Source organism: Meles meles, chromosome 6, assembly GCF_922984935.1.
Source record: "Meles meles chromosome 6, mMelMel3.1 paternal haplotype, whole genome shotgun sequence".
Classification (NCBI taxonomy): domain Eukaryota; kingdom Metazoa; phylum Chordata; class Mammalia; order Carnivora; family Mustelidae; genus Meles; species Meles meles.
The window spans coordinates 77,562,419-77,583,666 of record NC_060071.1 but is presented as its reverse complement, the minus strand read 5'-3'; the positions used below and the strand labels follow the sequence as shown (position 1 = coordinate 77,583,666).

The following is a 21,248-nucleotide window of genomic DNA, read 5'->3' as shown; positions in this document are numbered from 1 at the left end:
TCTGGCAGCTAATAGATGGGAAGCCTAAAGTATGGGGATTCTGGAAGCCCTTGGAACTTGAGAGTGGACATCAGTTTCTTCTCTTTCTGGGTAGTGGGCTGAGTATTGCTGCACCCAAAGAGTCACTGAAGAAACTTCCAAGTGTACTTTTGCAATGGGAGGTGTGTGGCTGTGGAACCAGGCAATGACCATTGGACGGAGTGCGAAATATGTGGCAAGACTTGTGTTTCCTGGAGCCCAAGCACAGAGGACAGGAGGAGATAGTCAGAAGGGTTGTGTAGACAGCCCGCTCAGAATGGGGATGTCTGGTCCAGCCTCCGTCCTGACATGAGACAAATGCAGCTGCTCATCCCGAAGCTGTCGCTGCTAAGCAGGACCCGTGACTCAGGAAATCAGGAGTAGAGTGTAGCAAAGAAGTCAACTGTACCTCCTCGTTGGCTCCGCCCACGGCAGTGGCCTAGTCACCTGGAGCCGGGAGTGGGGCAGGAGAGTCCTCGCTGGTTCTTTGCCCGCGTTCTCCGCCTTCCGCGTGTCATCTAACCAATGAGAGAGCGATGGGCGGCTGCCTTAGGACGTTTCCACACCCCGGAGAGATTAGCCAATCCGTGGGAACTTGATGGTTGCTAAGAAACATTTGAGTTTGGCTCCACCCATGCTAGGGTTTCGACCAATGAAAATCTGTACTTTGGACTGTTGCCGCGAAACCAGTGAGATTAGTTCCACCGCCTGAATGTTTCGGCGCCTGCGCAGATTGGGGAAAGTTCTGGAAGACGGCAGAGCTGCCGCCATTTTGCGGGGAGAAGAGTGGCTGTGACGGCAGTGCTTATTTTACTGCTGAGACTCTGGAAAACAGCCGTGCTTCGCGCCCCCAACACACCCAAAGGGACGGCGGAAACCGGGACCCCCCCTGTGGGGACCCGGAACTGGTGAGAAACCCCGAAACCCGGTCCTCCCGCGACGTCACCTATGTGTGACGTTGCCGCACGGCGCCTCCCCCTGACGTCACAGGCAGAAAATGGCGTCAAGAGCAGAGCCAGGCAAACTTTTAAGACATTATTGTTGTTTACTTTGGTCTGGAAGTGTACTCTCCCTTAATGTAGACCGCTGGCATGACTTTAGGGATCGGCACTCTCGTTGCTCTGTTTCTTAAAGATGAAGATGCTGTCTCAAGGATCCTAGTGACCGATCTCTTTCCAGGTCCCCGCAGCCCTGAGGTTTAGGGTCGCCCGTACTTGGGCGGGAATGGGGGGACATCGACTCAGCCTGTTTTGAGAGGGTTCGCAGGATGGGATTTCAGCACTTAGTGCCAGCACTCCGAGAGAGGTTAGAGAACTGAGATTTATTTCTCAGTCGTTAGGCTCTGGAAGACTCCTGTTCATTGTGTTGGCCTCTGGGGTTTCCCCTGGTTCCTTTTTTTTTTTTTTTTTTTTTTGACCACATGTTCCGTGGCGGTACAGGAGTATAGTGAGGCCACATATGAGGTTTTAGCATTGGGACACTGGCCCTCGCAGGGACGATGCGAATCGGTTACTTACAGGACCATTTTTTTAAAGTGTAGCCTTGGCTTATTGCACAGCGTGGGGATGTATTTTACCTTTCTCATTGTTCCTGTTCTTGATTAAATTGCCTTCAGTTTGAAGGTGTTTGTGCCCAGCTCTGTGACTGGACCCATCACCACATGGGTCTTCGCATGTGGTGAATTTTGTCTGAACTGAGCTGACAGCGGTTCTTGACTCTTTGTCCCTTCAGCAGTGAGGCCTAAGCGCACTTGTTGGGGTTCTTGACTGTACTGTGACAAAGTCCAGACACTTGCATGCACCCCTAATGCAGTTTTTGGAGCAGGCATGGAAGAAGGCTGTACGGTTTTTTAGTGGATGGGGTTGATGGACTTTGACCCTTAATTTAGGACATGGGAAGAGTTTGAAAACTACCAACCTGAAAATGTAGTGTGTGAGACTTTACTGCTTCTAGGACACCTGAAAAGATAATACTAAACCGAGTGAGGTTTCAAGTTTCAAAATATGCTTATGTTCTGTATGTCTGTGCTTAAATAGATTTCATTCATTTCTGAGTACCTGCGTGAAAACTTTACTCCATAGGTGGTGGCTCATTTTGTCAACTTGAGTGAAAGTTTTTGTGCATGTGTTGAATTACTCCTACTCTGTACTAGCAGTCAAAAAAGAGCAGTTGTTGAAATCAGAAGTATTTCATTGGGGAGGAAAAAGCAGATTTAAAAAAGAGGAGCTGTATGACATTTAGAAAACTTGTATAGAGGGCACCTGGATAGCTAAGTGGTAAAGCTTCTGCTTTCGGCTCAGGTCATGATCCCAGGGTCCTGGGATCGAACCCCGCATCGGGCTCTCTGCTCAGGAGGGAGCCTGCTTCCCTTCCTCTCTCTCTGCCTGCCTCTCTGCCTACTTGTTATCTCTGCCTGTCAAATAAATAAATAAAATCTTAAAAAAAAGAAAGAAAGAAAGAAAGAAAATTTGTATAGACTTGGCACCTGGCTGGCTCAGTTGGAGAGCATACAAGTCTTGATCTCGGGGTTGTGAGTTTCAGCACCTTGCTAGATGTAGAGATTACTTAGATAAATACTTATAGAGGAAAAAAAAAAGAAAACTTGTATAGACTTAGCAAGAAAAATGACTGAAAAGAACAGAAATGATAGATTGGAACGTTTTCTTTTTAAGAAGCCATCTTCCACAGTCGGTCAAATAGTATGTATTACAATGAGCTTGGTTCCTGATATTTTGAAGTTTGAAGTATATGCTGTTTCCTATGTAGAAGCCACACAGTAAGGTGTGACTAATGGGACTAATGCTTTTGATAAACATTTCAGAATAGTAATTCCTTAGATGAGCGCGTATTTAAAAGTAGACATCTTGGGGCGCCTGGGTGGCTCAGCGGGTTAAAGCCTCTGCCTTCAGCTCGGGTCATGATCCCGGGGTGCTGGGATCGAGCCCCGCATCGGGCTCTCTGCTTAGCTGGGAGCCTGCTTCCTCCTCTCTCTCTGCCTGCCTCTCTGCCTACTTGTAATCTCTATCTGTCAAATAAATAAATCTTTAAAAAAAAAAAAAAAGTAGACATCTTGGGCACCTGAGTCGGCTTAAGCCTCAGTCGGTTAAGCAGCTGCCTTCGGCTCACGTTATGGTCCTGGGGTCTTGGGATCGAGTTCTGCAAGTGGGGAGCCTGCTTCTCCCTCTCCCTCTGTCTCCCAGCTTGTGGTCTCACTCTTTCTCTGTCAAATAAATAAAAATCTTTGAAAAATGAAAATAAAAAATAAAACATCTTGGGATGCGTAGCTGACTCAGTGGGTAGAGCACGACACTCTTGATCTCAGGGGTTGTTAAATTTGAGTACCACAGTGGAGGCAGAGATTACTTAAAAACAAAATCTTAAAAAAACCAAAAACTAGATCATGCTGTGTGCTCTTCTTTTTAAAATTTCTTTTAAGGCTGAGGTATAAAGTACAAGAGAGAGAGTTATAAAGTACAGGAGAGAGATAGAATGGATAAGACATTAGACTTTGGGTCAGGAGACCTTAATCAAGAGTCAGCTCCTCCTTTAAGTTTTGTGATTCTGGGCAGTTGACAAAACCTCAATTTTTTCATTGTGCATTGGACCTGATAACTGCTTATAGCATATATTACCTTTGATTGTTAAATGAATGTACTGTGTCACTGGGGCTCCTGGGTGGCTCAGTTTTTGAGCATCTGCCTTTGTTTGGCTCAGGTCGTGATCCCCGGGTTCTGGGATCAAGCCTCACATTAGGCTCCCTGCTCAGTAGGAGGCCTATTTCTCCCCATCCCTTGCTTGTGTTCCCTCTTTTGCTGTTTGTCAAATAAATAAATAAAGCTTTATTTTAAAAAAGATTTTTTTGAAATATGTAGGATTTTTCTTTCTCTTTTTCTTTTTTTTAAGATTTTATTCATTTATTTGACAGACACAGCGAGAGAGGAAACACAAGCAGGGGAAGTGGGAGAGGGAGAAGCAGGCTTCCTGCCGGGCAGGGAGCCGGATGCCAGGCTGGATCCCAGGACTCCAGGATCAGGACCTGAGCTGAAGGCAGACACCCACCAACTAAGCCACACAGGCACCCCTAAAAAAATTTGTTAAAAGTGTACAATGTTATTATAATAAGAGATCGAGTTTACTGTTTTTTTTTTATTTTAAGATTTTATTTTTAAGTAATTTGTACACTCAATATGGGGTTGGAAGGCACAACCCTGAGATCAAGAGTTGAAAGCTCCACCAACTGAGGCAGCCAGGCGCCCCAAGTTCACTATTCTTAGACACACCTATTTGATTTTCATTTGATTTCCAATTTAAAGCTTAAATTTGATTCCAGGTAATTTTTGTTTGGCTCTTTCCAAGAATCTTGTCGCTGTACAGGCTTAGTACAGTGCCTAGGAATATTAGGTACTGTAGGAGTGATTAGTCATATTTTTATATTACATATTTTGTATTAGTTATTACTTTTTTTTTTAAGATTTTATTTATTTATTTGAAAGACAGAAATTACAAGTAGGCGGAGAGGCAGGCAGAGAGAGAGAGAGGAGGAAACAGGCTCCCTGCTGAGCAGAGAGCCTGATGCGGGGCTCGATCCCAGGACCCTGGGATCATGACCTGAGCCGAAGGCAGAGGCTTTAACCCACTGAACCACCCAGGCGCCCCTATTAGTTATTACTTTTATGCTCCTGCTTTACTCTTAAATCACCAGATCTGAGGGCAGCAAGGACAGCATTATTGGATGATGCATTGGCTGCTTTGAAGAGGAAAAAGCTCAGGCGCCTGGGTGGCTCAGTTGTTGAGCGTCTGGCTTCTGCTCATTTATTTGACAGAGAGACACAGCAAGTAAGGGAACACAAGCAGGGGGAGTGGGATAGGGAGAAGCAGGCTTCCCGGAGAGCAGGGAGCCTGATTGACATGGGGATCCCAGGTCCCTGGGATCATGACCCGAGCCGAAGACAGAAGCTCAACGACTGAGCCACCCAGGTGCCCCAATAAATAAAATCTTAAAAAAAAAAAAATGGGGCACCTGAGTGACTCTGTGGGTTAAAGCCTCTGCCTTTGGCTCAGGTCATAATCTCAGGGTCCTGGGATCGAGCCCCACATCGGGCTTTCTGCTTGGCGGGGAGTCTGCTTCCCCCTCTCTCTTTGCCTGCCTCTCTGCCTACTTGTGATCTCTGTCAAATAAATAAACAAAATCTTAAAAAAATTTTTTAAAAATTAAAAAAAAAAGGACAAAACTCTTGTGGATATGTAAAGTCTGATTATGATTAACCTCCTTCCACAGAAGTTTTTCAGATTAGTTGGAGTTTTTTTGGTTTTTGGTTTTTAGTCAGCTTTATTGAGGTATAGTTGACATAAAGTAAAGCTGTACACATTAAGGTACACAGTTTGATGGGTTCTGATGTTTAAACACCCATGAAACCATCACTGTCAAAAGTTTCTTCTGCTCTTTTGTCATCCTTTCTTCCTAGCCCCTCTCCACCTCCTCCTATTTCTAGGCAACCACTGATCTGCTTTCTGCCAGTACAGGTTAGTTTACATTTCCTAGAATTTTTTCCTTTAAATGGAAGCACACAGTATGTGTATATTTTTGTCTTTTTTCTTTTACTCAGCATAATTATTTTGAGATTCGTGCATGTTTTGTATATTGATAATTCCAGACCAGTATTTTTAAAATTATTTATCCTATTGATCTTGTTTGATATTTTGTTTTTCTTTTTTCTAATTTTTTTTTTTAAGATCATACTTATGTATTTGACAGAGAGAGCTTGAGTGCACGCACAAGCAGGGGGAGCAGTAGGCAGAGGGGGAAGGAGAAGCAGGCTTCCTGCTGAACAATGAGACCAGCAGGGGCTCAATCCCATGACCCTGGGATCATAGCCTGAGCTGAAGGCAGATGCTTAACTGACTGAGCCACCCAGGCATCCCTGATATCATCATCTTTTTTTTTTGGACTGGCCTTTGGTAGACAGATTTTGGAAAGATGATTGCTAGGTGTGAAAGCTTGGAGGAGGCAGGAAGTCTTATCCTTCCTGCCTAGACAGGCTTCAGAGTGAAATTGGTGAAGGTGGTCTTAATCATTATCTTTCTGAGTTACCTGAATTCTAGTTGGTATTATATGGGAAATGCTTAGTGCTGAGTCTTCTAATTTTGATGTTTATGTGGGGGTGTGGAGAGGAGCTTAGGCCCAATCTGCTTTCTGGTGTTATTTTGTCTCGTTCCTGATTTTTAGTCTTACAACCTTTTCTTTTTATTGAAAATACATGCTTATTTTCTATGATTTAAGTTTAAACCAGTTATTAATACAGAATTTTGAACTGTGGAATGGAGGCCTAGTGTCCATTGTCAAGTGAATAATAATTTTGAATGCCAACACTTTCTCTTCACAGGACAGGGTGTGTATTATATTTTGTTTCTTTTTTTTTTTTTTTTTAAGTTTTTTAAAAGATTTTATTTATTCGGGCAGAGAGATCACAAGTAGGCAGGGAGGCAGGCAGAGAGAGGGGGGGAGGCAGGCTCCCTGCTGAGCAGAGAGGCCAATGTGGGGCTCAATCCCAGGACCCTAAGATCCTGACCTAAGCTGAAGGCAGAGGCTTAACCCACTGAGCCACCCAGGTGCCCCTATATTTTGTTTCTATCTAGATATTTATTTTCCTTCTAGACACTTGACTTTTTAAAAGCTGCAGAGCGAAACTAGTTCAGATTTAAAATGTGCAAAAATAAACAGAGTAAGCCACAGCCAGGAATCCCTTTGGAATTCAAGAAACAGAAGTATATATTCTTAAGTCTGTTTCTTGGAGGAGGAAGGGAATGTGGGGTGCCAGCAGGGGTAGAAAAATATGAGGTTCTTACGTATCCATGTCCTCTCCTCAGATCTGCTACTATGGCATCCGATGACTTTGATATAGTGATTGAGGCCATGCTGGAGGCACCCTATAAAAAAGAGGAGGTAATATTCCCCATCTCACTCCTGTAATTGGGTTGGTAAGAAGAAGCAGTTATAGATCATAAGTTTCAACACTTTATAAATCCTCTTTCCCGGCATGTTTATTGTGTATCGTGGCTAGTCGTAAAAGTCATAGTTTTTTAGTAAGCGCCACTCTCCAGCTTCTGTTCTCAAAGGCATGCTGGCAGAGAAGGTCCCAAAGCTGGGGCGAGGGGTGGGAGGAGGTTGGGGTAGAACGTGCTGGGAATAAGTGCTTTGCTCTTAGCTCTCAATGACAGAGTAGAAAGTCAGTGTACCTCAGATGTATATAATTTCTCACTCTTTTGGGAAATAGATTGTCAGTGCAACAAATGTCAAGTAGCTAATCTGTCACTCTGATCTCTTCTTTTTGGGTGGTTTCCTTCCTCCTTCTCTTACTCCCTTTGTCGGGAGATCTGGGTGCTCACAAACTGGCCAGATAATTGTGAGCTTTGATTTTATGAGCTTTCTTCTCTGTCTGCTTTTGTTCTTCTCTTGCCCAATGGAATGTGTGTCTACCACCGTGTATCTGGTGACATTTTTCCTGGCAAACCCCTCAGGAAGAACAGCAAAGGAAAGATGTTAAAAAAGATGACCCTAGCACCACCAGCGTGAGCAGTACCAGCACCAGTGGCACCAGTGGGAGCAGCACCGGTGGGGAGGCGAGCAAGTAAGTGTGGCGTGAGGAAGCAACTGCGTCCGTCATTGGAGAAACAGCCAGAATGGGGAAGTAGATTTTTAGTGATGGCTCCGCTGCGTCCTGGGAATCATAGTGACTTGGTTTAATGATCTTCTCCTCTTCACATTCCAACATGGGCTTGTGGCTCTGTTCTAGCATCTTTCTGTTTCAGTTGAAGAAAACAGCCAGGGGACCCCTGATTTGGAAACAGCAGCTTTTGCTGCGCTTTGGGGGGAAATGGCCACTTCAGATGCCTGACAGCATTCAGGGCTGTGTGCAAGTTGGTGTTGCTGTGAACGCCTGCCAGGTCACCTGGGTCTCTTTGGTCTTTTATTGCTGTTCTACCCTGGCCTTTCTGTCACTCCTTTTCCTTGGGGGAGAGGAGAAAACCTTCTTGATAATGAGAATTTATCCCCTCCTTTACAGGAAGAAGAGGAGTCGGAGCCATAGTAAAAGCAGGGATAGAAAGCGCAGGTCAGTTGTTCTGGTGGCTTTTGCGTTTTGAGAAGTCTTCTGAATGGGAAGATGGCAGGGAGAGCTATCCTCAGAGGCCAGAAGAGGCCAGGGTGCCCTTTAGCAAACTCAGTAGTACCTTCCCCCTATAGTCGCAGTCGGGACCGGGACCGGCACAGGCGGAGGAGCAGTCGGAGCCGAAGTCGAGACCGGCAGCGGCGCCACCGCAGCCGGAGCTGGGATCGGCGGCACAGCAGTGAGTCCCGCAGTCGTGACCGGCGGCGTGAGGACCGCGTGCGCTACAGGAGCCCACCACTTGCCACTGGGTATCGCCTCTTCCTCATACGATGGCGTTTGTGTTGGAGTCTGGGTAGGCCCCGTGTGCTGTGGTTCCTGCCTTCGCAACCCACTGTGGCAGACAGGAGGCCCTGGGACTGGAAGGGTGGTGTTGACAATTCCCATGAGATGAGGTGCTGGAATCTGGCTTTCTTGTGCTGGAAGTCCAGGCATTGGACTGATGCAGGTGAAATCGGATGACACGATTTTCCATTTGTCATTGTCTGTTTCACAGGCGCAGGTTCGCACACAGTAAGAGTCCTCATTTCAGAGAAAAGAGCCCAGTCAGGTGAGTTGATAGTGAACGGTTTTCCAGGGACTGTGAGGTCTGATTAGAAAGCCGCTTGAGCCAGAGTCCAGGAATGCGTGGTACTTGAGGGGAGTTGGAGAGCAGTAACCGTGTATCAAGAGTGGGTGTCTCACCGAATTGCACTCGCTCTCCAGGGAGCCCATCGATAATCTGAGTCCTGAGGAGCGTGATGCCCGCACGGTTTTCTGTATGCAGTTAGCTGCCCGCATTCGGCCTCGGGACCTGGAGGACTTTTTCTCTGCTGTTGGCAAGGTAACCCTCCCCACCCTTAGCTGTTGTCCCTGTATAGCTGTCTTCTGTCCATCCTCTTTTATGCCCAACTCAGGATTTTTCTCCTTGCTCTGGATAGGTTCGTGACGTCCGAATCATCTCTGATCGGAACTCCCGTCGTTCTAAGGGCATCGCCTATGTGGAATTTTGTGAAATCCAGTCCGTGCCGCTGGCCATTGGGCTGACCGGGCAGCGGCTGCTTGGAGTGCCCATCATTGTCCAGGCTTCACAGGTGAGCGACCTGCGAAGCTGACAGGAGAAAATGGGTTTTGGAGGGAGGAGGTTTGGGATGCGAGCCATCGGTTCCTTCTTGCCTAGGCTGAGAAAAACCGATTGGCAGCCATGGCCAACAACCTGCAGAAGGGCAGCAGCGGGCCAATGCGCCTCTACGTGGGCTCCCTGCACTTCAACATCACGGAGGACATGCTTCGGGGCATCTTTGAGCCGTTCGGCAAAGTGAGTAGAAAGTGATGGAAACCTCTGAAGGGAATTGGGAAAAGCGGGGAGGGTGAGCCTGCCTCTTTGTTCTGTCTGACCACGATTGGCCCACCGTACCCGCCAGAACGTGCGGATGGTCCGTGCCAGCGAAGTGAGGCTCCGTCTGTGCAGTCAGAGTGCTTGGTGCGCACGTGAGTCTGGCACTGGGAGCTCAGATAACGGGGTCCAGGTTCAGTAAGATGAACAGGGAGAGGTGTTATGGAAAGAGGCGGCCTTTGTCTCTTTTTAAAGTGATTTGGAGAGTTAGAACTAGTTGGCTCCAAAGTTAGAGGTAGTTAGAACAGGCAGGAAAGATCACAGGTATGGGTACCCCAAAAACTGCTAATAATTTGTTGTCCTCTTACAGATTGATAATATTGTCTTGATGAAGGATTCAGATACAGGCCGTTCTAAAGGTTATGGTTTCATTACGGTGAGTCTCTGGTCTTTAACTTTGGAATTTCATTGTGGTTTGTCCACTTGTCTGATTTGCAGCTTAGCTTCGTCCTCCTCCTTTAGGACCTGTCTAAATGACCCATAAGCCCCGGTGCCTGAAGCCTGGACTAGCCTTCTGCCCCTTGAGATGAGTGCATTGCTTGAGAACTTGGCTTTGCTCCTGCACACTGTCAGTGGCCTTGGTGTGGGCGTGTCCAGGCGTTCAACCAGCCTCCCTCGTGCAGCATCTTGCTCTTTGGGTAATAGAAGTGACTTCAGGCTGCAGCTGCAGGGCTGGGGGCCTGAGGGAGGTTAGGTGTGGGCTTCTATAGCTATGCTTCATGAAATTGGTATGTTTTCATGATAGGAGCAGGAATAGGGATTTTTTTTTTTCCCGCCCTGGCCCTACCCCTGTTAAAAGCAGTTTTTCCATTCAGAAATATCTTTATATTCAGGGACCGCTGTAGGGAGAAGAGTGAGGCCACGTGTTACCTTTTCCTGACACTCCCAACACAATTGCTTCCAGTTCCCATAACTGGTTCTTCCAGCCCTGTGTGACTCCAGGTTGGGGACTGACTGCCAGCCCCCGAGTCTCATGGAAGCTGGTATTTTCTAGGTTCAGTCCAGGCAGCATACACCCCCCAACAGTTGCCTGCAGGGCTGAGGAGAGGTAGGTTGTGTTCCTACCAGGGGCATTGCTCACCTCAGAAGTATCCGGTGAAGGCAAGCCACCTACACCGCCTGCCTAGGAACTGTCAGTACTGCGTGCAAGGCCCTAGGGCAGGTGCTACCAGAGAAAACAAAGCCAGCTCCGGTGCTCACAGTGGCAAGTACCTCTTCTAACTCCTGGGTGACTCAGATGCAGAAAAGCTTTGGAGGCCTTTTTGCCCTTGTGCTGCCACCTTTTTGGTCAATATCCTTGACACATCAGCAGCAGACTGGGATCTTCCCCATAGCAGGCTGCTCTGGTGCTGCTGGGCAATAGAGCCCTATGATCAGCAGCACTGGTGGAGGCGTAGGGCTGGGGTGCTGTCTTGCTCTCCATGCCAAGGTGCACTCCCTCCTACGGTGGGGCTTTGGAGTTCCAGATTCCTACTTCTTGATTGAGAATTGCAACTGAAGAGCCCTAAAGGCTGAAATAAAGGAAGCTGGACTCTCAGGCTGTCTTACTTCCGTTGCTGTGCTCGTTTCTGCTGCAGCCTGTAAGGGTAGGCCACCCTATAGATAATAGACTTTTTGCATTATTAGGTTTTTAGTGGAGCTGGAAGATTGAAGTGATTGCCATTGAGTCAGTTGGAAAAGGTCCTTTTCACATGATCATTTTGGGGGGTGGGGATCTTTGGTCACGTTCCCTGGGACAGAAGGATTTGTGCCACAATGAACATGCAGTTTTCCCAGGATAGCTTGACTAGGCAATGGTAGTGGGGCTTGGAGAGTGTGTCCGCACCCATGAGGTGACTGATACGGCCTGGGTTTCTTGTAGTTCTCAGACTCTGAGTGTGCCCGACGGGCCCTGGAACAGCTGAATGGCTTTGAGCTTGCTGGTCGACCTATGAGAGTTGGCCATGTGACTGAGCGTCTGGATGGTGGCACAGACATCACTTTTCCGGATGGGGACCAGGAGCTGGATCTGGGATCAGCAGGTGGACGTTTGCAGCTCATGGCCAAATTGGCAGAAGGTGAAGAGAGTTTCTCTGCAGAGTGAAGAACGGGGGTAGGGGGTGGGGGTGGGATTTTTGATCAGGGGTTAGGACTTAATGCCAACTTCTCTTTCCCTTTTAGGCTCTGGAATCCAGCTGCCTACCCCAGCTGCAGCTGCTGCTGCCGCCGCCCAGGCTGCTGCTGCACTGCAGCTGAGTGGGACGGTGCCCTTGGGGGCCCTGAACCCTGCGGCTCTGACCGGTAGACTTGGACTTGGGAAAGGGAGGAGGGGTTAGGACCTGGAAAGAAGAAATGCTCTGTGCTCACTAACTTGTGCCTCTCTCTGTTGTAGCTCTGAGTCCGGCCTTGAACCTCGCCTCCCAGGCAATCGCCTCCCAGTGCTTCCAGCTTTCCAGCCTCTTTACCCCTCAGACCATGTGAGTCTCAGGGTCTGGCTCAGTTTAGTCTTTGGTTGTTTTCTTTCCTTTAGCTTTCCACTGATATCTTCTCCTTCCATAGGTAAATCAGTGGTGCAGTACACTGCCTCCCTGTGCCTCTGGGTCCTGCCACTCCCTTCTCCACATCTACCCTTCCACGGCCCCTTCTCCATTTTGTGGACCAAGCCATCCTGAGCGTGTGGATGTTGACCGTGTGGGAATTGGGGCCACCCTTGAACTCAAGAAGAGCTCCTGCCCAGAGCCCCATTGGAAATGGACTCTGCTGAGCAAAGCCACTAGTCAAAGAGGACAGAATCCGCACCTGCGTTGAACATCTGTTTCTCCATGTATGTCGTCTTCTAGGATGACCTTCATTGCTCTTTCCAACCACCTCTTAGTGATTCCTCGGTTCCTCCCCTGTTGGGAAGGCCATAGGGCATTAACTGAAGGAACTAACCTCTCTCCTCTTCCTATACCTTTACCCTACAGTCTGTTGAGGAAAACCCTTAAGACCTCTGGTCCAAGAGGACTTTGGAGTCTAGTGGGGGCAGGGTGAACCTTGAAGGTGCTGGCTTGCTGCTGCACAGGTCCCAGAAGACGGCAAGGACGTGTGTTGTGAAGCCTGCCTTAGGCCTCACTTGGGGCCAGAACCGCTCCTGTGGGCCCAGCATCTTGCTGGGAGGTGTGGGAATTATCTGTCCTGCCAGGCGTTTTGGATGTCTTAGGGGTGGGGCTTTCAGGAGTTTAGTGAAAGGTGGGATACCTTTCCAGTATCTTCTATCTTCCTTTGTATAGTTGTCCTTCCTCCCAGGTCCTTCCTGTGGCCCACGATGGGAGGATGGAGAGGAGGCTGCTACTCTCTACCATTTCCCATGTGCCTCTACTGTGGGCTCAACCCCAGCTGTTAAAGCTGCTCCTCTCCCCTACCTGGGCACACGTGAGCCCTTTTCACTGGATTTTATACCCTTGTGTCTGTGTACATAAAAATATATGTATATGCATGTGTACATACATGTGCACACGTACACATACATGTGCATATATGCATATCAACTTTGTATAAAAGGCAGGCTCCACTGTTGTGGCTGCTACTCGTACGTGTGTGGTCTCACTCAGTTGGTCTGTTTGATGCTAATAACTTCTCATGAGCCAAAACCATGAATGGTTCTAGGGATGGAAAACATTTGTAAAGCTTTTGTGTTTTTTCCCTTTATTTTAATTTTGTTTTATCTAACCTTGCTTAGAAATTAAAATGGATGGAAGGCACACACCTGGGTGGAGTTCCCCATCTATCTGCATTATACACTCCACCTCGTGGGTCTCCTCCATATGTCTTCATCTTAACTATTTTCTTTTTTTTTTTCCCCCTCCCCACCCACCCATCCTAAATATTTTCAAACCTACCTTGTCATTGGACACATGAACAGGCTGTCTCTGTGCCCAAGGACAGATCTTGTCTTTCCACCAGATGGCAGTGTGACGGTAGCACATTTTGCACCTTTGGTTAGAGGTGTTTTGTGATCTTGAGTTTAAGTACCAGAGAAGTCTCCTAGGTTCACCAATCTTACCATTAGCCTCTGTGCCCACCTGTGGCTCTCTTTGTAATAGAACTGCCAGTCCAGTATCCAGAGCGGTTGGGGTATCATACATCGGGGCTCCCCAGGCTTGAAGTCGGCTATTCCTCAGTCAGTCCCCTCAACTGTTGTTTTCCATATAGGACTCTGCTTGGCATGATACAGGCTTGGGACCAGTGAATTCCAGAATGCTGAGTATTCCAGGAATTGCCCTGAGGAAGGGGAGGCGCACATCTTCCTCCACCTGCTTTGTAAGGCTTATGACAAGGGGCCTGCCATAACCCGGCTTGCTAGGTAGGGACCAGCCTAGAGAAGAAGGTCTGAGGTTCAGGGGCAGAGCTCTGTGGGACTCCTCCATTCTCTACCAGTCTCTATGGCAACAGAATGTTAAGACTTTATTGTAATGCTAAAAATATGGATAATTGCTGTTAGGTTTTAATTTGTCAGTTCTCAGACTTCTAAGCAGAGCAAAGGTTTATTGGTGATACTAGCTTCTGGGGTTGCTTTTCACACTGAAATATTAGGTACTTGGCGCCTGCTTGTGGCAGAAAAGGCCACTGGGACCCAGAACTAGCTCTTGATCACACCCCCCTACCCCCCCCCCACCCCTCCCACCCCCGGCCTGCTGCAGCCTCAGCCTCAGCCTTGCTGCTCCTGTTGCCTTTGCCGTCACCCCCACCCTTTCCCTGTCCTGGTTTGCTCTCTTGGCCTGGGGGAGGGGAAGGAGGCTGCACTGATTTTAGGTAGTAGCTGGCTAGGGCCCAGTCCCCCTATAGTTATTGATTTGGCTGCTAACGCATCCTGAAAAACAGCGTGGACCACTTTTGTTAGTTATCCCGAGCTCAGGACCAGGCTTCCTCATGGCGGTCTTGAACTCCTCCAAACTATAAATAACCACAGGCCTTGCCTGCCTCCCTGCCTTCATCAGATGGGTGCCCGTCTCTGCTTGGTTTCCTTTCATTCCCATGCCTGCCTACTTTGGCCTGCCTTCACTTTGCTTCCTTTCAGCTCAGTTCTCCCACCAGTCCTTTGTTCCTCATACAGCCTCTTGCTGGGGGAGAGATAATGGTGGAAGTGAGGAAACATCTAGGACAACTACTCTAGTCTTAACCCATATAAGGTGACAGCATCTAGTGGGTGACAGCAGTGCCTTCTAGCACTGCTAGAGCAGTGACTCAGTGCCTTCTAGTTACTCATCCCTGCATTGGGGATGAGAGGAGGGGGCAGCAAACAGCCTCCTAAGGTAAAAGAAACCTTCCTGAGACTCTGTTGCCTGGGCATAGTGGCTCAGGTGTGGGTAGAGGAGAGACTGGCCCAGATCCTCTTCTACCATAGAATTGCCCAGCTGTGGTCTGTTCCAAAATGACGTTCACCTGACTTCTGACTTCTAGCCTATACTTCTGTCTTCTCTAAGGCTGTGGTATTTCCTCCTTGTTCTTTAAACTTACATGTTCTTGGAATTGGGTTTCTGTCTACTTCCTTCTTAGGCTCCCAATAGCCCCCAGAGGTGAGTGACCAGAGGAAGCAGAGGTTTGCCATTTGAATCTTTAGTCCTGGTGCTTAGGAGGAAGGAATTGAGTTTACAACTTGAAGGGAGATGGTCATCCACAGCCTCTCCTTTCTCTTTACGGAAGGAGTGTGGCAAGAGTCAGGAAATAATGGTCAGACAGCGAGGAGAGGCTGTGCTGGCTCTGAAAAGTGGGAGGTGGTACAGCGGTAATCATCAACACAGGCACAGGGCTGTCTTGGGTTAGGCATTGTTCTAGACACTTGGTGTGTACTGAGTTCTTAATCCTCACAACAACCCTCTGAGGTAGACTCTCACCATCTTTGCTTTGTGAACAAGGAAACGGATACCCAAAGAGGTAACCTGTAGTCGCAGGCGATTACACAGCAAGTTTGGGATTCCAATCCAGGCAGTCTAGCTTCAGATTCCTAGATCCTAATCTCAGCCTGCCCCTCTGGGAGCCGAGGCCTGGGAGTTGCTTTTTCTTCCTCTGTACCCTGAGTTCTCAGTATGTACTGCACTTTTCCACTTCCGTGTTTGCTCATCTTGTTCTCTCTGCCCCTCTTCTGCTGGTCAAAATCCTGTCCTGTAAGACTCTGAAGCTTTGCTAGCTGATTTCCCTTTTCAGGATTGGTTGTCCTGTTACAAGTCTCATTCTGCCTTTATGTACATTTCTGTGTAAACTCTTACTAAAAGATGATTATAAAAGATGAGGCCAGCCATAGACTTGTCCTCTTTATTATTGCTTTGCTTTGCACATATTAGGTGTCTGTTAATTCCCTCTCTGTTCAAGTCAGAGCTAAGCTTCCCGACACCCTTCCTTTCTGGCCTGTGTTCTCTGGCATCCTCTATTTCTTTTTTTTTTTTTTTTTTTTTTAAAGATTTTTTATTTATTTATTTGACAGAGAGAGATCACAAGTAGGCAGAGAGGCAGGCAGAGAGAGTGAGAGGGAAGCAGGCTCCCTGCTGAGCAGAGAGCCCGATGTGGGACTCGATCCCAGGACCCTGAGATCATGACCTGAGCTAAAGGCAGCGGCTTAAACCACTGAGCCACCCAGGCGCCCCGGCATCCTCTATTTCTTCCTCACCCCTCCAGGAGAGAAGGCAGCTTTACTTTTTTTGGTGTTACCATGGTAGCCTCTGATGCTTCCTGTCAAAAAAGTGCTGCTTGCCATCCAACAGAGACTGATGTTTCCATGGCAACCAGGTGATGTGATAGTCATGAACTGGATGCAGGAAAGAAATTCTGGTCTCAGAACTGGGTCTGAACCTTCAGGCTTCAAACATCCCTTCTCTTCCCTCCCAACTTTTACACTTTGTATCCAGGACGTATTTGCTTTCCATGTGCTCTTGGTGGAGAGAGTTCTGTGAGCGGTGAAGCAGACCCAACCAATTTAGAACATCTGGGAAGGTGGAGGCAAGGAAAGAGCTGATCAAAGCTCACTTTTAATATATATATATATTTTTTTTTTTTTTGACAGAAATCACAACTAGGCAGAGAGGCAGGCAGAGAGAGAGGAGGAAGGAGGCTCCCTGCCGAGCAGAGAGCCCAATGTGGGGCTCGATCCCAGGACCCTGGGATCACGACCCGAGCCGAAGGCAGAGGCTTTAACCCACTGAGCCACCCAGGCGCCCCCAAAGCTCACTTTTAAAAGTTGGATGAGTTCTGTTAGCTTTCCCACATGATCTCCTCTCAAGAGCTGCAGTTACTGGAGGGCCATTAAGCAGTTATTTTTGAGGGCAATGGTAGATGGATGAGGGGCCTGAAGACTGGCAAGGAGCCAGTCAGTGCTGGCTTGCAGGGAGGGGAAACAGTGACCTTGGAAATCAGAGACTTGTAAAACTCTAGCCAATGTTCCAGAAAGGAAGGCAGCTTTCAAGCATCGTGAAGCCTCCTTGTTTAGAAAGGGAGTGCCAAAAATTAGCCTTTTCTGAACTCCTGCGCCCGTCCAAGCCAGAGGGCCTTCACCCTGCAGCAGAACGGTCACACTCTGGAGCAACACCGTGGGCTGTAGATGGCTCTGCTGTCCGAGAGCAGTTGAGTAAGCTGGGGGTTCGTCCCTCTGTGACTCGGACTACTCATCTGTGAAAAGGGAGAGCTAACAGCAGCACCTGTCTCTGGGACGGTGTGAGGCTGAGATAAAACAGCCAGTGGAGAGGGCTCAGAACTTGAGATGTTATCACTACTGGCCATCGTTTTTCCCACTTCCTTTCTGAGCTCAGAATGCTCTGCATGTGCAGGGAGAAAAGTGAAGGTGAGGCAGTGGTGAAAGCAATTCTTCCTGGACTGAAGTCCCCTGCTCACAAGGTCCTGGGTCACAAGCAGCCTGGATTTCAGAAAAACAAGTCCCACTGGCTCAGTCCCTTTTTGTGCCTGAAACTGTACATCAGAGGGGCCACCTAGGGGGCCCAGCCGGTTCAGTGTCTGCCTTTGGCTCAGGTCAGGATGCCAGGGTCCTGGAATGGAGTCTGACATTGGGCTCCCTGCTCAGCGGGGAGTCTGCTTCTCCTTCTGCAACCCCCCAACTCATGCTCACTCTAAAAGAAAAAAAAAAATATATATATATATATATACATATATATATATAATCAGATAGCAATCAGATGGCTTCAAAAAGTCAAAGTGATTCCCCAGCCACCCCGCCAGCTACCTTCAGCAGGACTCCTGCCGTTTGCTTTGGCCAGGGAAACCTCACGGTGTTCCCTGCTACCACCCTTTGCTTAGCGCCCCTCCTCGCCTGCCACTGGTGTCCACTAGCACCTGCCATCACTGGTCTGAAGGGCTCTGACGACTTCGTTTCAGAGGAAGATTTTAAATCAGCTCAGGTTCTCTGCCTAACGACAAATCATAACTGGAACCAAAAAATGGAAAACTGCAGTATAATGCCATCACTTAGGCTTCAGTTGCCAGTCTTTCCCCTGGCCCCCAGTATTCCTCAAAACAACAAATCAAATAATGGGGGTCCTTTGGAGGCAAGTTGGACCTTTGGCAGAGACACAGCATGAGAGAACACAAGCGGGGGAGTGGGAGAGGGAGAAGCAGGTCTCCTGCCGAGCAGGGAGCATGATATGGGGCTCGATCCTGGGACACCGGGATCATGACCTGAGCCAAAGGCAGAAACTTAACTGAGCCACCCAGGCATCCCATCTATTATTTATTTATTTCTTAAAGATTTTATTTATCTGTTTGAGAGAGCACGAGCAGAGGGAGAAGAAAAAAGTAGGCTCCCCACTAAGCAGGGAACCCAATGCGGGACTCCATCCCAGGACCCTGGGATCATGACCTGAGCTGAAGGTAGACACTTAACCGACTGAAGCACCCAGATGCCCCTCTCTATTTTTTAAAGTAATCTTTACACCCATTGTGAGGCTCAAACTCACAACCCAAGATGAAGAGTTACGTGTCCCACCAACTGGGGCAGCCAGATGCCCCTTAGATTTGCATCTCTGGGGCCCTGGTGTGCCTTGAGAAGTTAGTAAGCTGTCTGGGTACCTGAATAAGGGATCGGGATACGGATCATGAAAAAAAAAAATCCCAAGGCTCATTTCTATAATGTTTGACAAATTACAAAGATGTTTCCATTTGCGTTAGTCCTCATGACCATCCCACAAGGTAGGTATTGTTAGCTTTATTTTATAATTGGGAAAGCTGAGGTCCAGAAAGGAAGGGAGATTGAGAGTGACTTTCTGCATGCAGAAAATAGTGGGACTAAGTACTAATTAAAGTGCTGGCAAGGCTCCCATGGAGTCTGTATGGGAACGTAGAGTCTACCAGGCCACCAAGCCATGGAGTATGTCATTTAGAGTCACATGGATAAGGGGCACTTGGCTGGCTCAGTTGGTGGAGGGTGCAACTCTTGATCTCAGGGTTGTGAGTTTGTGCCCCACACTGGGGGTGAAGATTACCTTAAAAAAAATGACAAGGCACCTTGAGCATATCCTCTAGAGAGCCACCAAGATGATAAAGGACTAAGAAGCAGGATGCTCTTACCTGGCTTTGGAGTCTCTTGACAACTGGGCTGTACCATCCCCTCTAGTTTTGCTGCCTTCTTACAGGGAGAGTGTCTATCTCTCACATGAGGCTGCCTACCCTGTCCCATGTCTCCTGTGCAGTTGTTCACTTAGTTTCTCCACAGGGAGTTTCTTCTTCCCCGATCTAGCCTGCATATATCCTTCAAGACTCAGTTCCTAAAATTTGTCTCCAAATTGTTTCTTCATTCAGAATTCTTAGAGGACATGACATAGCCCCCAGATAGTCAAACTGGTCCAGTTTGTCTCACATTTCCAGCTCAATTGTAAGCTCCTGGAGGGCAGCAGTCGTGTCTTAATCTGTATTTGTTTTTCTCACAGGGCCCAGCGTGGTGACTGGCATTTGGCAGTACTTGAGGGGAACAACAAGGATTTGTGAATGGATGTCCAGGAAAAATGGACTTAGAGTGATGTGGCTAGAACTATGTTAGATTAATAAGAAGATGTATGCATGGGTGGGCTTTCTGGGAGTGAGGGTTTAACCCAGAAGACTTGTGAAATCCTCTTCCGTGACTGGCAGGCTTATAGAAGACAAAAGACCCTGCCCCAGTCTCTCTAGAGAGGGTTAGATGCAGCGGGGCATAACGGCCCACCTTGGAGCAGAGGCCCCAGTAGGATGCCCTGTAAGATGCAGGACTGGCCTCACCTCTAGCCCTTCCCAGCAGAGCGCGCACACACTTCCTATTGTGGGCCCCTGAGGATTGCTTGTGGGACTGCAGGGGCTGGGAACAGGGAGGGGCAAGGGCTGGCTCCTAAAGTGGTGCAGACACAATTGCATACTTAAGAGGAACACGAGGATGGAGAAGATCTTACCTGGCCGAAGCAGCTCCGGCCCCAGGGCCCTTTGCTGATCTCTCCCACCAGCGGATCAGCCCCCGGGCGACTCTGCCTTGCCCAGAGAGAGGGAGAAGAATGGTTCTCAGAGAAGACCCCACCTTCCAAGTCTGGCGGGAGCCTGGCTTCAGCTTCCGTCTGTTCTGAGCTCGTCCCTGTAGGCGTCTGGAGGGAACGCACAGATGGGTTGGGCTGATGGGGCTGGCTGAGCGAGGGGGAAGGATGCTTATGGTGTGTGTGGCACCCCTCATGGGGGAGGCCCTGCTATCACCATCTTCAGGATGCATATTTGAAGCTTCAGACACATGAAAGGCACTGGGCCTTTTTCCTCATCTTCCCCTTTGGCCACATTTGACCATCGGTAGTCTTTCCTTGGAAAAGCCCTCTTCCTGGGGCGCCTGGCCGGCTTAGTCAGTAGAGCATGCTACTCTTTTTTTTTTTAAAGATTTTATTTATTTCACAGAGATCACAAGTAGGCAGAGAGGCAGGCAGAGAGAGAGGGAAGCAGGCTCCCCTGGGCAGGGAGCAGAGAGCCCGATGCGGGGCTTGATCCCAGGACCCTGGGATCTTGACCTGAGCTGAAGGCAGAGGCTTTAACCCACTGAGCCACCCGGGCGCCCCAGAGCATGCTACTCTTGATCTCAGGGTGGAGAGTGTGAGGCCCACTGTGGGTAGAGTTTACTTAAAAAAACAAGAGCCCGGGGCACCTGGGTGGCTCAGTGGGTTAAGCTGCTGCCTTCTGCTCAGGTCATGATCTCGGGGTCCAGGGATCAAGTCCCCCATCGGGCTCTCGGCTCAGCAGGGAGCCTGCTTCCTCCTCTCTCTCTCTGCCTGCCTCTCTATCTACTTGTGATCTCTCTCTGTCAAATAAATAAATAAATCTTAAAAAACAAACAAACAAACAAACAAGAGCCCTCCTCCCTTGGCAGAACCACCACAAGTTCAAGTCCAGTTCTTCCGCTGCCTTGGTGGCGGCTGGGTCTCCATCTTCCTTATCTCCTTATCCCCAGGACCCTGTCTCTGGGCTCTCTTTCTCTGCAACATCAAGACTTTAAGTTATTTTGTTTTTGAACAGTAATATGTGCCATTGTTAAACATTCAAACAGAAGAAGGATATACAATGGAAAGTAAACCTCTCACACCCATTCTCCATGCACCCAGTTCCCTATCCTGGCAACAATCAGGACCATCAGTGGTTTGTAATTTGTTGGGTCACAGACCCCTTTGGCAACCTGAGGAAATCTGTGAACGCTGTTCTCAAATGTGCCACTGCACAAACACATCAAATTG

General features: G+C 48.4%; 1 protein-coding gene across 4 annotated transcripts; it reads left to right on the top strand.

The window, feature by feature from the left end:
- Positions 1-20,404, top strand: RBM23 (RNA binding motif protein 23). Of its 4 annotated transcripts, none has more exons than XR_006818711.1 (15): positions 8-926; positions 6,886-6,961; positions 7,537-7,646; positions 8,082-8,129; positions 8,261-8,434; positions 8,680-8,733; positions 8,889-9,006; positions 9,104-9,256; positions 9,343-9,480; positions 9,869-9,934; positions 11,420-11,615; positions 11,719-11,838; positions 11,930-12,014; positions 12,097-12,361; positions 19,446-20,404. XR_006818711.1 is itself a non-coding variant. In XM_046008587.1 (14 exons), the coding sequence occupies exons 2-14, from the start codon at positions 6,896-6,898 to the stop codon at positions 12,098-12,100; spliced, it is 1,332 nt and encodes a 443-aa protein (XP_045864543.1). In that variant the 5' UTR covers positions 8-926; positions 6,886-6,895; the 3' UTR covers positions 12,101-13,227. The 4 variants fall into 4 exon arrangements, 2 of the variants coding, with proteins under 2 accessions (XP_045864544.1, XP_045864543.1); XR_006818710.1 differs by lacking the exon at positions 19,446-20,404 and adding an exon at positions 13,732-15,946; XM_046008587.1 differs by lacking the exon at positions 19,446-20,404 and having other exon boundaries at positions 12,097-13,227.
- Positions 20,405-21,248: the final 844 nt, after the last annotated feature.

Bases quoted from the DNA above. Each gene is read 5' to 3' on its own strand.
- RBM23 (XM_046008587.1), top strand. From the start codon at position 6,896: ATGGCATCCGATGACTTTGATATAGTGATTGAGGCCATGCTGGAGGCA. The intron at 8,130-8,260 runs GTCAGTTGTTCT...TTCCCCCTATAG, and splicing joins AGCAGGGATAGAAAGCGCAG to TCGCAGTCGGGACCGGGACC. The intron at 9,481-9,868 runs GTGAGTAGAAAG...GTCCTCTTACAG, and splicing joins TCTTTGAGCCGTTCGGCAAA to ATTGATAATATTGTCTTGAT.